The sequence below is a fragment of the Syngnathoides biaculeatus genome, chromosome 8, assembly GCF_019802595.1.
Source record: "Syngnathoides biaculeatus isolate LvHL_M chromosome 8, ASM1980259v1, whole genome shotgun sequence".
Taxonomy (NCBI): domain Eukaryota; kingdom Metazoa; phylum Chordata; class Actinopteri; order Syngnathiformes; family Syngnathidae; genus Syngnathoides; species Syngnathoides biaculeatus.
Genome location: NC_084647.1, coordinates 7,640,498 through 7,654,592, shown reverse-complemented (window position 1 = coordinate 7,654,592; position 14,095 = coordinate 7,640,498). Strand labels below are relative to the sequence as shown.

The 14,095-nt window shown below is 44.1% G+C and overlaps 1 protein-coding gene across 4 annotated transcripts in view; it reads left to right on the top strand.

The window, feature by feature from the left end:
- nova2 (NOVA alternative splicing regulator 2) overlaps positions 1 to 12,997 on the top strand; it is a 56,648-nt gene extending 43,651 nt beyond the window's left edge. For all 4 annotated transcript variants that reach the window (XM_061828071.1, XM_061828070.1, XM_061828069.1 and 1 more), the window contains 2 exons: positions 4,280 to 4,446; positions 11,917 to 12,997. In XM_061828071.1, the coding sequence (XP_061684055.1) occupies positions 4,280 to 4,446; positions 11,917 to 12,936 (1,187 nt within the window). In that variant the 3' untranslated portion in view covers positions 12,937 to 12,997. The remainder of the gene's footprint in view (positions 1 to 4,279; positions 4,447 to 11,916) is intronic.
- Positions 12,998 to 14,095: the final 1,098 nt, after the last annotated feature.

Below are 14,095 nucleotides of genomic sequence, written 5' to 3'. Positions count from 1 at the left end.
TCAAAGGTAGCCGACTAACGTCAGCTAATCCTCCACCTTGAGGAGATCTCCTTAATGAGCTTAAAGTCAGGAAGGCCCGCCGCCTCTTTAGCGCCATCGTCGGTTCCTCGCGGGAACATGCGAGCGCCGCTTGAGGGTTGGCTGGATTTGGAAGAAGCCGCTGTTGATTCCGATGGCGCCCGACGCTTGTTTTCCTCTGCGATGCCTCTTGTGACGTTTGCGGTTCCAAACAATGCGCCCGATAATGGATTGAACGCTGATCAAAACATTTCATAACTTGATGGCTCTTTTGCTGGGATTGGTTGTTAGCGTTAGCATGGAAGGTAGCTCGGAGTTAGCGCCACCGTTTGGCCTCTGGGTACTTGGGACTGACCGTGAAAACAACAGGAAGTGGTAGACAAAATCTTTTTACATGCTAGTGGTTAGCATCGGTGTTAGCGAACAGCAAAGTTTAAACCTCAAAATTTGAAACCAAGATGGTCAAAGTTTAGGTTTAGGTTAGCCTAATGCTAATCCCGACCAGGTCACATTAATGTCAGGTTAATGTCACATTAATTGACAACTAATCTGTGATCAAATTCATCAACAACTATGTTGATAATCAATGACTTGAACTTCAAATTGTCCAAATCTTTGAAATTTCATAATTTTAGGAGGAAATAAGATCCAATTTCTTTAGCCTCCGTGAAAAATTAATTTGGAAAAAAATGAAAAACTTTTTTTGCTGTTTTTTTTTTTTTTTTTTTTTAACGTTACAAACCAAACCAGTACACTTTCAATATGAACGAATGTCTTTTTTCATTATTGGTCATTTTTAAAAATGTCATTTTAACCCATTCTACGCTTCATTGAAAATATAATCAACTGATTAATTTATAATTTAATATAATTTAAAATAAATGGTTAGTTGTAGCTGTACCTTTTATTTTGAAGGCCATATCGGTCAGCCCTAGCATGATATTTATTTGTATTTTTTATACAAAAATGTGTACAAAACTGAAATTTTTACAACGGTCGCAGCTGGATCCCAAAAAAGATCAATTGCCACAAAATTTTGAAATGTTTCAGCTTTTGAACTGAGAAGGACTCAGAAGTCGAGCGGCCGAACGGCTCGTCTTCCACTATTATTAGCGCGCTAGCGTATTAGCGCGCCGTACGATCGACGGCGAAGCTCTCGGGTCACCGGAGAGGCGAAGAGGAGGAGGAAGGAGTGAGTCATGCGAGCAGGCGTTTAATAAAAAGCAGCCCGCGTGATGGTGATGATGATGATGATGAGCGTTCCGCATGGCCGCCGCGCGCAGGAAGTGACGCCCTGGATTATGCTAACGTTCGCTCAGCGGTCCGCCAATCCACCATCTTTTCCAGCGACGGGCCGTCGCTTGGTGGATTTTGTTGCTTTCAGAGCGAACTTCAGACGCGCCGAGTGGCAAGAGAGGAAAAAAAAAAAAATGACGCAATGAAAATATTGCGATGACCCGCCAAGCGGGCGAGGAGAGCCGCCGTCGCCGCCGCCATCTTAGACAATGATTGAAAGGCACGAAGGGTCAAAGGCACAAATATAAAATGAATACACGTGCAGTGAGCTTGGAAAACTGCAAACTGGAGACCGGAGTCCATTATCTGGGCCGCTTATCCTCACGAGGGTCGCGGGAGTGCTGGAGCAAATCCCAGCAATCTTCGGACAGGAGGCGGCGGACACCCTGAACTGGTTGACGGCCAATCGCAGGGCACAGTTAGTCTTTGTAAAACCAATTAACTGCATTTCTATACCTTCACCTAGATTGGTTTGTTTTTTTATTGAATACGGTGAAATGAAGTTTCTGTAGTCAAGAATCGGATCGGCGCTGCCCAGCTCACATTGCAGCCGACCCCTAGGTGGTGAGCCCATGGGAAGGGGGACCCATGTTACCCTTTCGGGCTGTGCCCGGCTGAGCCCCTTGGGTACCTTTGAGGCCCACCTCCAGGCCTGGCTCCAGAGGGCGGCCCCAGTGACCCGTGTCCGGGCAAGATCCAATTTTTGTAGTCATCATTGGGGTTTTGCAGTTGTACTTTGTCTGGTCCCTCACCTAGGACCTGTTTGCCATGGGTGACCCTACCAGGGGCATGAAGTCCCGGACAACTTAGCTCCGAGGATCGTCGGGACACATAAACCCCTCCACCACGATAAGGTCTTAGGGTGAGAAACTTGGTCATCAGGGAGGGGCTCAGTGTCGAGCCCCTGCTCCTCCGCATTGAGAGGAGCCAGATGCCTCCCGGACGCCTCCCTGGTGAGGTGTTCAGGGCACGACCCACCGGAAAGATACCCCGAGGATGACCCAGGACACGCTGGAGAGACCGTGTCTCTCGGCTGGCCTGGGAACGCCTCGGGATCCCTCCGGAAAAGCTGGAAGAAGCGGCTGGGGAAAGGGAAGTCTGGGTATTCATCTTGAAGCTACTTCCCCCGTGACCCGACCCGGGAAAGTGGTAGACAATAGATGGATGGATGGATGGACGGTGAAAACATCATTTTCTGGTGTTTTCAGCGGTCCGCGACGGATGAATGGAATTTTCATTCCCTTCGTGGGCAGCCGCGTCGCGGTTAGCGCCCTCCGGTGGCCGATAGCGTCACTTAACATGATTTCATCGTGTTAAGCATCCATTATTGATTCATTTAGAGAATTGAATGAGTTTATTTGATTAGTGGCCGCTCCCTGGGGGAGGGGGGAAATGTTTGGAATGAAGATGCGGCGGCACAGCTGTGCCGAAGCTTGGCGTGGCGCGACCCCGACGGTGTCCTGTTTGCGTACGCACACACACACGAAGCCATGCCAAGACAATGGCCTGCTAATCCTTGCTTCTGATTGGACGAGGGCAGATTACCCAGAGGGCACCAGCTGTCGGGGAGAGGCGAGGCCCAGTTTCCTCCGCACGCACGCCCGCCCGCACACACCGGCAGCCACGTCACGGCTCAAATGCTAACGCTAACGGTGACGCGCGTTTTGTTGACATCCTGGAAAAGGACAAAGCGGGCAGCTTGGCGAAAACGCCGCCGAATTCAGAGCGACGTGGCGGCCCCGGCGTTTATTTTTAGCCCGGCAATTTTTATTTTTTTTTCCCACCCGTCCACGAATCCTTAACCCGGAGCAAACACATCACTTAACGTTTCTGAACATAAACACGCCACTGAAAGTAAAAAGTCGGCTTCATTACGACGCCTCGTAACAAGTACAATTCATCCAAAATGTTACTTTGAGTAAATGTCACGGAATAACCGCGGTAAATGTTTCAAAGTGACGACACCGAGCGCAGGCGAGAGTTTGTCTTTGAAGGGGCTCCTGGAAAACGGTTCCTGCTTGAATCCAAAGTGGCAGACTTCCTGTGTCTGTCCTCTCGGTCCTGATGGCATCTTGATGTTTTTTTTTATGGGTCTCCTCAAATTTCATGCTGCTCTGGGAGACTGATTCCAGGAGTGGGGGGGGGGGGGGAGCGGGGGGGGGTGGATTTGCCAAAGAATTCTTGCGAATGAGTTCGTCAAAGTTCACCAACATGTTCCGTCCGCATCCAATGCCTAAAAAAGTCCAAATTTTATGTTGTCCATCTCCCTAGTGTAGGCCCTTGAAAATTCATAGCAATAGGACAAAATTTCAAGGACAAGTTTGTCTTTAGATGTCTCAAAATCCACCGCCAACTGGCCACTTCCAACCAAAATGGCCGACTTCCTGTGTACGGATTCTCGGGACTTTTTTGTGGGTCTAATCTTGCTGAACCTTTCCATCAAATTTCACGTTATTAAGTCAAAGTGACTTTGTTTGTTTGATTCGGATTTGGATTTTATGGACAAAAAGACCCTAAAATGGCTGCTAGGAACCAAAATGGCCGACTTCCTGTGTACAGATTCTCTGGACTTTTTTGTGGGTCTAATCTTGTTGAACCTTTCGATCAAATTTCACGTTATTAAGTCAAAGTGACTTTGGCCGCTGAATTTGAAAGATGTTTGTTTGATTCGGATTTGGATTTTATGGACAAAAAGACCCTAAAATGGCTGCTAGGAACCAATATGGACGACTTCCCCTCCATTTTGGGGGATTTTGTGGGTCTACTCATCACGGACATGTCTAAAAATGTTCATGTTCTGCTTCGGGGGCCGAATTTTCCCCTAAAATTCCCCGTCACCACGACTGATTTTAGAATTTGGATGATTACGTGATTAACTTGTTCAAGAGTCTAAAACCAGTTTCCTGCGAGAATGGAAAGGTGTGACGTCGTGGGTTTTTTTTTTTTTTTTTTTTGTGCGTTGCAGGCACCACGGAACGGGTGTGTCTGGTCCAGGGCACGGTGGAGGCGCTCAACGGCGTCCACGACTTCATCGCAGAAAAAGTACGAGAGATGCCGCAGAGCAGCCAGAAGTCCGAGCCCGTCAGCATCCTGCAGCCGCAGACCACCGTCAACCCCGACCGCATCAAACAGGTCAGCGCTCGACCGTTCTCCCGAGATCCGAGACTATTCTAGACCACTACACTGGAGTCCGTTATCTATTATTCATCAAGTCAACCCTGACAAAATAAAATAGGTCTGTTCTAGACTAATCTAATGGATTCTTATCTATTCTGGACTTCTCTATTGTAGTGTAGTCTATCTTAGACTGTTGGATTTCAGTCTAGACTAGTCAATTCTAAACGATTTTGGCCAAGTCCATTGTAGTCTACTCTGTCTCTGTTCCGTTCTGTTCTGTTCTAGTCTATTATGAGTTCAGTCTTACTCCAGTTGACTGTATTCAAGCTTATTCTGGTTTTATCATAGTCTAGTCTTGTTCTAGCCTTGTTGAAGATGATCTTTGTGTCTAGTCCAGTCAAGTCAATCGTGTTTTGGTCTCTTTTCATCTATTATATTGGAGTGAATGCTTTTGGTCGTCCGTTCTCTCGGGTCATTTGGACTGAAGTCTACTTTATTCTAGTACGTTCTAGTATAGTCTGTTTTGCAGAAGTCTAGTCCAGACTCTAGCGTGGTCTTTTCTCTTCTCAGTCTGTGAGTCTTTCCCGCACCCCCCACAAAAGCGCAAGCGTGGTGGGCGTTATCAAGGTGTCAAGCCCAAAGTCTGGCGGGAAAGCAGGGACAGGAAACGGGAAACAGGAACCGGAAGTGATGGCAAAGGGAGGAGGGAGATTGCGGGCAGGGAGAGTTGGTGTAAGGCGGGAAAATGGACACACAGCAACAACAATTAGTCTCATTGATCACAAACCCGGCTATTAGCTTCCGCTCTATTCATGAACGCTGCTCATCGACTCGTCGGGTCTGGCAGTGTTAGCGGCTATTGACAGATTAGGTCTGCCAAAGAGCGTTTTAGAAATACACACACTCACACATCCACGTACAGCAACGGTATAGTAATTTACCAGGCGGTTTAGAAATTAGTGGCTAGTGCCGCTAACTACAGAAAGTAAATGAGGGAAAACGCGATTTGCAACAGATCAGGCCACTTTTTTGTGGTATTATTGACTCGGGACACGTAGACACTCCGAGACTCCCTCGAGAGAGTGCCGCCTCGCTAACTTAGCCGTCTCCCCAGCAACGGGAGAGACTGGATTGTACTTCGCCGACAAAACCGACCACTGACACTCAGTCAAGTCGCGTAGTGGATCCACGGGGACACAACGCAAAACATAAAAACAAAACTACATCCTAAAAGCTCATGAGTTTGTCTATGATTTGAACGTAAATCAAATCAAACGTGGTGCAGGCTAACAGCTATTCAGGTTGTCTACGATTTGAACATTGATTGATTGGAGTCTGTTTCAAAACAAGCACGAGCATAAAAATAAACTAGATTGAAAAATAAACAATGACAAATCAAAGAGACGACATGCTACTGTCTGGTTGCTAATGTCTTTGTCAACACCTTTAACACGTAAATAAAAACACAATAGATGCAAACAGCTATTGTGTTTGTCTGGTTTGAATGCAAGAAATCCAAGAACCGAGAATCTCGGTGCGAAAGTCTGTTTATTGTTTTAACGTCTTACAAATCAAACGTGCTAACAACTATTGAGTTTGTCGATGGCTTGAATTCAAGTAATCGAAGAAAAAACGTGCTACCTGCTAAAGGCTAAAGAGTTTGTTGACATTTTGAACACATCATGAATCGAACATGCCAAATAATAACACGAGTTTGCCGATGGTTTCATCATTAATGAATCTAACGTGCTACATGCTAACAGCCAACAAGTTTGTTGAGTGATTCAATACGATTATGCCAAGAAACAACATGCAAAATGCATCTGGCCATAATTTGAACACTCATCCAATCAAACGAGTTCCGCGCTAATGAGATTGCTAATGAGATTGCTAATGATTTGACCGTGAAAACTTTTCCAATAAGCAACATGCTAAATGCTAACGGCTAACCCCCCCCCCAAAAAAAAAAAAAAAAAAAAAATCCCAAGTCCATAATATGCGTGAGCGTGTCAACTTGTGCCCTTGTGCTCGAGGTTAAGTCAAAGAATTTGTGCGCCTCGTAAATCATCTCGGTTAGCAGCAGCTGCCGGTCACGGTGGCGGCTGTCGGTTAACAAGAGCAGTCGGCGGCCATTAATCACCGCGCAACAACACGCGGCCCTTTATTACTTTTGTCTCGCCGTCATCGGCATTGATGAGAGGAAACTTAAACTGCCACTTGAAATAGATCCAGCGCTCTATTATTCGCGCGTGTGTCCTCGCATAAATAGGGTGACGGGAGCCTACGCCCTCCATTACAAGCTAAAGATAGCTAACTAGCATTACTCACCATCAAAGGTTTTGGCATCCTATTGTGAAAAATAGTACAGAGTGACAAGGGGCTCGATAACAAGATAAAAATAATTGCAAACTAGCATCGATATTAGCTCACTAAAGTAGAAAATGTCCCACAACAATATAAGGGGCTCATTTATTATATATGTTTTGGATAAATTATACTAAGTGTGACGAGAGCCAGCTAACTAGCCTAGTTATTAGTGTGCTAAAGTAGAAAATGCCCCACAACAATGTAAGGGTCTCATTTATTATATACGTTTTAGATAAATCATACTAAGTGTGACTACAGCTAGCTAAATAGCCTAGTTATTAGTGTGCTAAAGTAGAAAATGTCTCACAAAAATCTAAGTGTCTCACTTATTTTATATGTTTTAGATAAATAATACTAACCTCCACTCCCTGAGAAGGGTTGCGTCAGGAAGGGCATCCGGCGTAAAAATTGTGCCAAATATATATGTGCGTTCATCTGAGATGACACGCTGTGGCGACCCCGAAAGGGACAAGCCGAAAGAAACTTTAATACTAAGAGTGACAAGAGCTAGCTAACTAGCCTAGTTATTAGTGTGCTAAAGTAGAAAATGTCTCACAACAATCTAAGTGTCTCACTTATTTTATATGTTTTAGATAAATAATACTAAGAGTGACAAGAGCTAGCTAACTAGCCTAGTTATTAGTGTGCTAAAGTAGAAAATGTTCCACGACAATATAAGGGTCTCATTTATTATATATGTTTTAGATAAATTATACTAAGTGTGACAAGAGCTAGCTAACTAGCCTAGTTATTAGTGTGCTAAAGTAGAAAATGCCCTGCGACTTAAAAATTGTAATTGTACACATTTTGGCTAAATTGTACCGATCACCATTTTAAGCTAAAGCTAACTAGCACAGCTAACTAGCCTAGCTATGAGCTTCCTAAAGTGTCTTACAGCATTAAAATGGTCTCGTTTCATTCACTATTTGTCATACTTTTTACGCCAAGTACCACCTAATAAAATATTTTCACTCAAATGCCGCCCCCTTGACCGACATCAAAATATTCATGAAATATAAAATGAAATATTCATCAAAAACAAGACAGTGGTTTGATTGCTAAAAAAATATGCTTAATATTATATGTTGTGACGATAATGTTATGCACGCTTTGAACATCAACACTGCAGTAAATATAGGAAAAGAAAAAATATATATACATATATGTATGTATAATTAATAATTGTATCATCATTTTAATTAAATAGAGTATCAGACATAAAAGTTAAGTAAAACATTTCCCTAAATTGAAGTTTTAAAACATTTCATAAAGATGGAATGCGATTGTCCTAAAAAGTTAAATACTGTACTTGTGATTCTTTGACCTTTGACCTACTGGAAAGAGCCCGTGTAGCATTAGCGTTAGCATTAGCATTAGCACACTTTTACAAGCTCTATTTTTAATTTGACCTGTTTTGGCAAAATTGTCCCAAGCGACGGAAGGTTTCTCCCTCAATAAAAAATCCCGTCAATTAATTATTGTCGTTAAACATCACAGAGCAAAAGATTGACACTCTTAAACAACTTTTTTGGATAATAACATTAAAAAATAGATTTTCCAGAAACTTGCGGGCTAAAACACATTTAGCGTCCGCACTTCTGTTGAGATTTGCACGTTTTTGGCCGTGAAGTTTTACACGCCGCACACTTGATACTGTCGTTCGCTGTCGGGCCACTTCCTGCGTCTACTTCCTGTCACCTTTGACCTCGGCTTTGGACACCTGTTTCCTACTTCCTGTTATTGCCTCCACCGCCACTCAATCCCCAAAATGTCTGCCCCGCGTTAAACATGCAGACGTGGCGTCCTTCATATTTGCAACTTCGACTGTTGATGAGCGTGAGCGTTTACATCTTGTCATATTTATTACATATCAATTTAGGTTTTTTTTCCCCCTAAAGTTGGTTTCGGTAAAATGTATTTATCTGTTTTTTTAAAACTTTATTTAGGTGATAAAGTAATTTGTAATTTCTAATTTATTTAAAATGGAATAAAAATAGCAGCAGAAACAATGATTTCTATCTTACATCATATTTTACAATACTTTATTTATTTGATAAAATAATTGGTTCATTAAAATGTATTTGTTTCCTCATTTACTTGATTAAATATTTGGTTAATTTGAGTTTTTCTAAATTGTAAGATAAAAAGTTAATTTGTCATCCATGTAACTGACATGCGTTCAAATCTTGTTTTCGTTATTAATTTGGCGATAATTTTCTGTGTCAATTTCTGTGAGTTGCAATTCTGTGTGAAAAGCAGCTTATCAATCAAGTTGGATTGATTGATTGAAATTGTTGGTTTATTCATTGCAATCAATTTATTTATAAATAATATATTTTTAAAATTATTGTTACTATTTGAAGAATTTATTTCAAACGGTGTTTGATTTTTCAACAATAATTGGTTGATCATTTAACATTAAATGAAATATAAATAGTCTCATTAAAAACCAGAATGATTTATTTTCCAGATCTCGCATCAACTTTTTGATACTTTACGACACTGTGCTGTCGATTCATAAAAAGCGTGTGCGTTGAAAAGAAAAATGTAAGAAAAAGTGAGTAAGTCATTCTCAAACTAGTTTTGATTCACTTGGAAAGCCAGCCATCCATTTTCTTAGCCGCTTATCCTCACAAGGGTCGCGATACACAAACTTTAGAGTGTCCAATAAATGTTGCATGTTTTTGGGACGTGGGAGGAAACCGGAGCGCCCACCCGGAGAAAAGCCACGTCGGCACTGGGAGGACAGGCGGGGCCGGGATCAAACCCGGGACCTCAGAACTGTGAGGCCAACAAACACTTTACCAGGTGCTCCACCGTGCCGCCTGGAAAAATTGCGATTCAGGATTTGTTTTTCCATCCAGCGATTCAGTTCGGAGCCGCGGTTCTGCTCGCACGGCCGTGTAACGTCGACGTTTGACGGGGTCAGCATTTTTTTTTCCCGTGGTCCGCGCTAAACTTGTTGCGGCCGCTGGTTGAATCGCAGTTCCCGGAGATAAGCGGTAACGTTGCGGCAATGCGAGGAGGACGAAGCTCGTTAGCGCAAATAAAAAAATGGAGGATGTGATTTTTTTCATTTTTTTTTTAGAACGGAATCAGACGCGGCTTCTGTTTCTACGCCCGCTTCTTGTTGTGCGCGCGCGCGCGTGGGAGGAAAAACCTCACGTGCGAAATTTTTTCCAGCAGCCTCCCTCGGTGCGTCTTACATTTATTTTATTTTCTCTTTGTCTTTTCGCTCACCTTTTGGTGCCCCACCTCACCAAAAAAAAATAAAAAAAGCTTCAATTGCTGAAGATGATTTAAGTGCAGTGTATTTTTAAACAATACATTATAAAATAACTAGAAATAAAATAATCATAATTTTATTTGTCATTTTAAAGCAATTAAAAAAACAAAACATTGCATGCGTTTTTTTAAAGGAGAAAAAAAAATCAAAATGCTTGTTTAAAAATCAAACCAAAATGTATTTTTAAACAATACATTATAAAATAACCAAAAAGAAAAGAGTTGTCATCATTTTATTCGTTATTTTAAAGCAATTATAAAACAAAACATTGCATGCGGTTTTTTTAATGGAGAAAAAAAAATCACAATACTTGATTAAAAATGAAACCAAAAGGTTTTGGAACAAATATTTAGAAACAAAACTTGCAAAAAAAAAATAAAAAAAGCTTTAATTTTGAAGATGATTTAAGTGCAGTGTATTTTTAAACAATACATTATAAAATAACCAAAACTAAAATCGTTATCATAATTTTATTTATCATTTTAAAGCAATTAAAAAAACAAAACATTGCATGTGTTTTTTTTTAAAGGAAGAACGAAAAATCAAAATACTTGATTAAAAATCAAACCAAAAGGTTTTGGAACAATATATATATATATATATATGAATAAAAAAAAATGCAAAAAAAAAAAAAAAAAAACCCTTCAATTTTAAAGATGATTTAAGTGCGGTGTATTTTTAGACAATACATTATAAAATAACCAAAAAGAAAATAGTTGTCATCATTATATTCGTCATTTTAAAACAATTATCATCATTTTATCCGTCATTTTAAAACAATTAAAAAGCCAAACATTGCATGCATTTTTTAAAAGAGAAAAAAAATCAAAATACTTGATTAAAAATGAAACCAAAAGAATTTGGAACAAATATTTAGAAACAAACTTGCAAAGAAAAAAAATATGGATCGTGAAATCATCGAAAAGCTCATTTACCGAACGCAAAAATGAACTTGACGAGTGGACCGCCGCAAAAATGTTTTTTTTGCCTCGCGCGGCTTTCGCTCGCCTCTGCTTTCAATACGTACTGGAGCTGTTTCCACGGCAACAGTGACCCCCGAGTCTTTTTTTTTTTGTTGTTGTTGTATTTTTGAAGCGCCCCCCCCCCCAACTCGACAGTGTCCTCTGCTCTCTATCGTCCGTGTTTTGATTCTCGCCTCGTTGCCATGGCAACACGGCGGCGTGACTCTGGATTTCTCGCCGCCGCTGCATCAGAGCGGCAGGCCGCGGGTGGCACGGCGGAGCGCCATCGACGCGCACTTGCGTCGTGGGGGAGATTATGCCCATTTTCAAAAGTGTTTTTTTTTTCAAGAAAAAATGTGTATTTAAATACATTTTTTATTTAAAGGTGTCCGTTTAAAAAAAAATCACAAAAAAATATTCAAATATGTTTTCACTAAAATTCCTTTATTAAATGTGTTCGAATGCAGTATATAAATAAAAATGTTAAAATATATATTGTTTTTTTTAAACACGCTCACATGTATTTAAAAGGGGACAAATATTTCAGAAAATATAATTTTTTTCCGAAATGTTCAGATTTAAAGTTGTATTCAGGTTGTGTCTGGAAAAAAATGAATAATATTGTTAAAATCTCATGTTATCGTAACATGTCCTCACATTACAAGTAGAAATAGTGCTTTAGATATGAAATTGTATGTATTTAGGATTTGCGCTGAGGCCAAGGTGCCAAATCCGGTTCAATCAAACATATTGCGCACGTTAAATTGGACTGTTGCCGTTTATTCCTCCCGTGACGCGCAAAACGAGCAGTACCGCGATCCGGTCGGTAACGCCGGTCCGGCGTCTTTTTTTTTTTTTTTTTTGGGGCAGGCCAAGCTGATCGTGCCCAACAGCACGGCGGGCCTGATCATCGGCAAGGGCGGCGCCACCGTCAAGGCGGTGATGGAGCAGTCGGGCGCTTGGGTGCAGCTGTCGCAGAAGCCCGAAGGCATCAACCTGCAGGAGCGCGTGGTCACCATCAGCGGCGAGCCCGAGCAGAACCGCAAGGCGGTGGAGATCATCGTGCAGAAGATCCAGGAGGACCCGCAGAGCTCGTCCTGCCTCAACATCTCCTACTCCAACATCACCGGGCCCGTGGCCAACTCCAACCCCACCGGCTCGCCCTACGCCAACTCGGCCGAGGTCATGCCGGCGGCGGCGGCGGCGGCGGCCACCGCCTCTTCGCTCCTCGGCCAGGCGGGGCTGGCGGGGGTGGGCGCCTTCCCCGCCGCCGTCTCCAGCCTGTCGGGCAACGACCTGCTCACCATCACGTCGGCCCTGAACACGCTGGCCAGCTACGGCTACAACACCAACTCGCTGGGGCTCGGGCTGAACCCGGCCGCCGCCTCGGGGGTGCTCGCCGCCGTGGCCGCCAACGCCAACCCGGCCGCCGCCGCCGCCGCCAACCTGCTGGCCTCCTACGCCAGCGACGCCTCCACCAGCGCCGCCCACCAGGCGGCGGGGCTGGGCGGCTTCTCCTTGGGCTCGCTGGCCGCCGCCACCGGCGCCACCAACGGCTACCTGAGCGCCGCTTCGCCCCTGGTGGCGTCCTCGCTGCTGGCCACCGAGAAGCTGGCGGAGGGCGCCAAGGAGGTGGTGGAGATCGCCGTGCCCGAGAACCTGGTGGGCGCCATCCTGGGCAAGGGCGGCAAGACGCTAGTGGAGTACCAGGAGCTGACGGGCGCCCGGATCCAGATCTCCAAGAAGGGCGAGTTCATCCCGGGAACCCGGAACAGGAAGGTGACCATCACCGGATCGCAGGCGGCCACCCAGGCGGCGCAGTACCTGATCAGCCAGAGGATCACCTACGAGCAGGGGGTCCGCGCCACCAACCCTCAGAAGGTGGGTTAGCCCCACCGGGGAAGAATCGCGAGAGGGAAGAGGAGAGGAGAGCGTCGACCCGACACCCCCCGCCCCCCCGCCCCCCCCCCCAAAAAAAGAAGTGCTGAGGTGACGGATAAAAAAAAACATGTAAAATGTAAATAAGTTTTATTACTTAACGTCTTTATGGACTTTTTATTCCCTTTTTTTTTTTGTTGTTGCGTAAATTAAGATGTTTGTTTCGTTTCGGTTTGGTTTGTGTACCTGTGGACACGCTGAATGACAGGAAGTGGGGGAGGGGGGTCGCCCTCCCCCCCCCCAGCCTCCTCCCCACCTCCTGCAGGGTTTTTTCTTGGTTCAGTTTGCCCCGCCCCCTTTCCGCCCCCCCCCTCCCCTCACGACGGTTCCACGACTGCAAAGGTGAAACAAACGCATCGACCGACCCCAAATCGCGCCCCACCCCCACCCAAATCTTCCGTCCCACGTTGATGACATCACGTAGCGAGCGTGACGACATCACCGCTATTTAATCCTATCTAGAGGAGTTGAATGTAAATGTTTTTTAATTTAATGTTTTTGGACTGCAGATGAATGCTAACGCCACATAGTGTAATATATGTCTTATTTAAGCCGGGGAGGGGGGGCACCTACGTTTGAGATAGGTCCCCCCCCACCCGACCCGACCCCCTCCGCCCCATCCTGACCCGGTTTATCCTTCCTGGCGCCCGCTAACGCGTAAAATGGAGTCCCTGCTGGGAACCACACTTGGGACTAACTACTGAAAAACAGGCGGCGAGGGTGGCAGAGTTCAAAGGTTACTGGCGTGATTTTTTTTTTTTTTGGGGGGGGGTTGTGCTGTTTTTGTTGGTTTTTTTTTTTTTTTTTTACAGTCGGAGTACACTGAATTGTTGTCTTAATGCACTGTGAAGTGAGGGGACGCAACTGGACGACTTTTTTTGTATGGCAGGGAACACTAACGAATATGAAATATCAGTTATTATAGATGAATATTCCACTTTTAGAAGGCGTACGGAGAGACGGTCGTCGAAAGGCGGGAAAGGGCGGGGGGGGAGGGGGGGGTCAATGGGACTTTTTTCCCCGGGGGAAAAGAAGATTTGGGTCATATTTGTGCCGTTGGAACGATCGGCGAAAAAAAATAATAATAATTTGACGTTCCCCAGGTGTAACG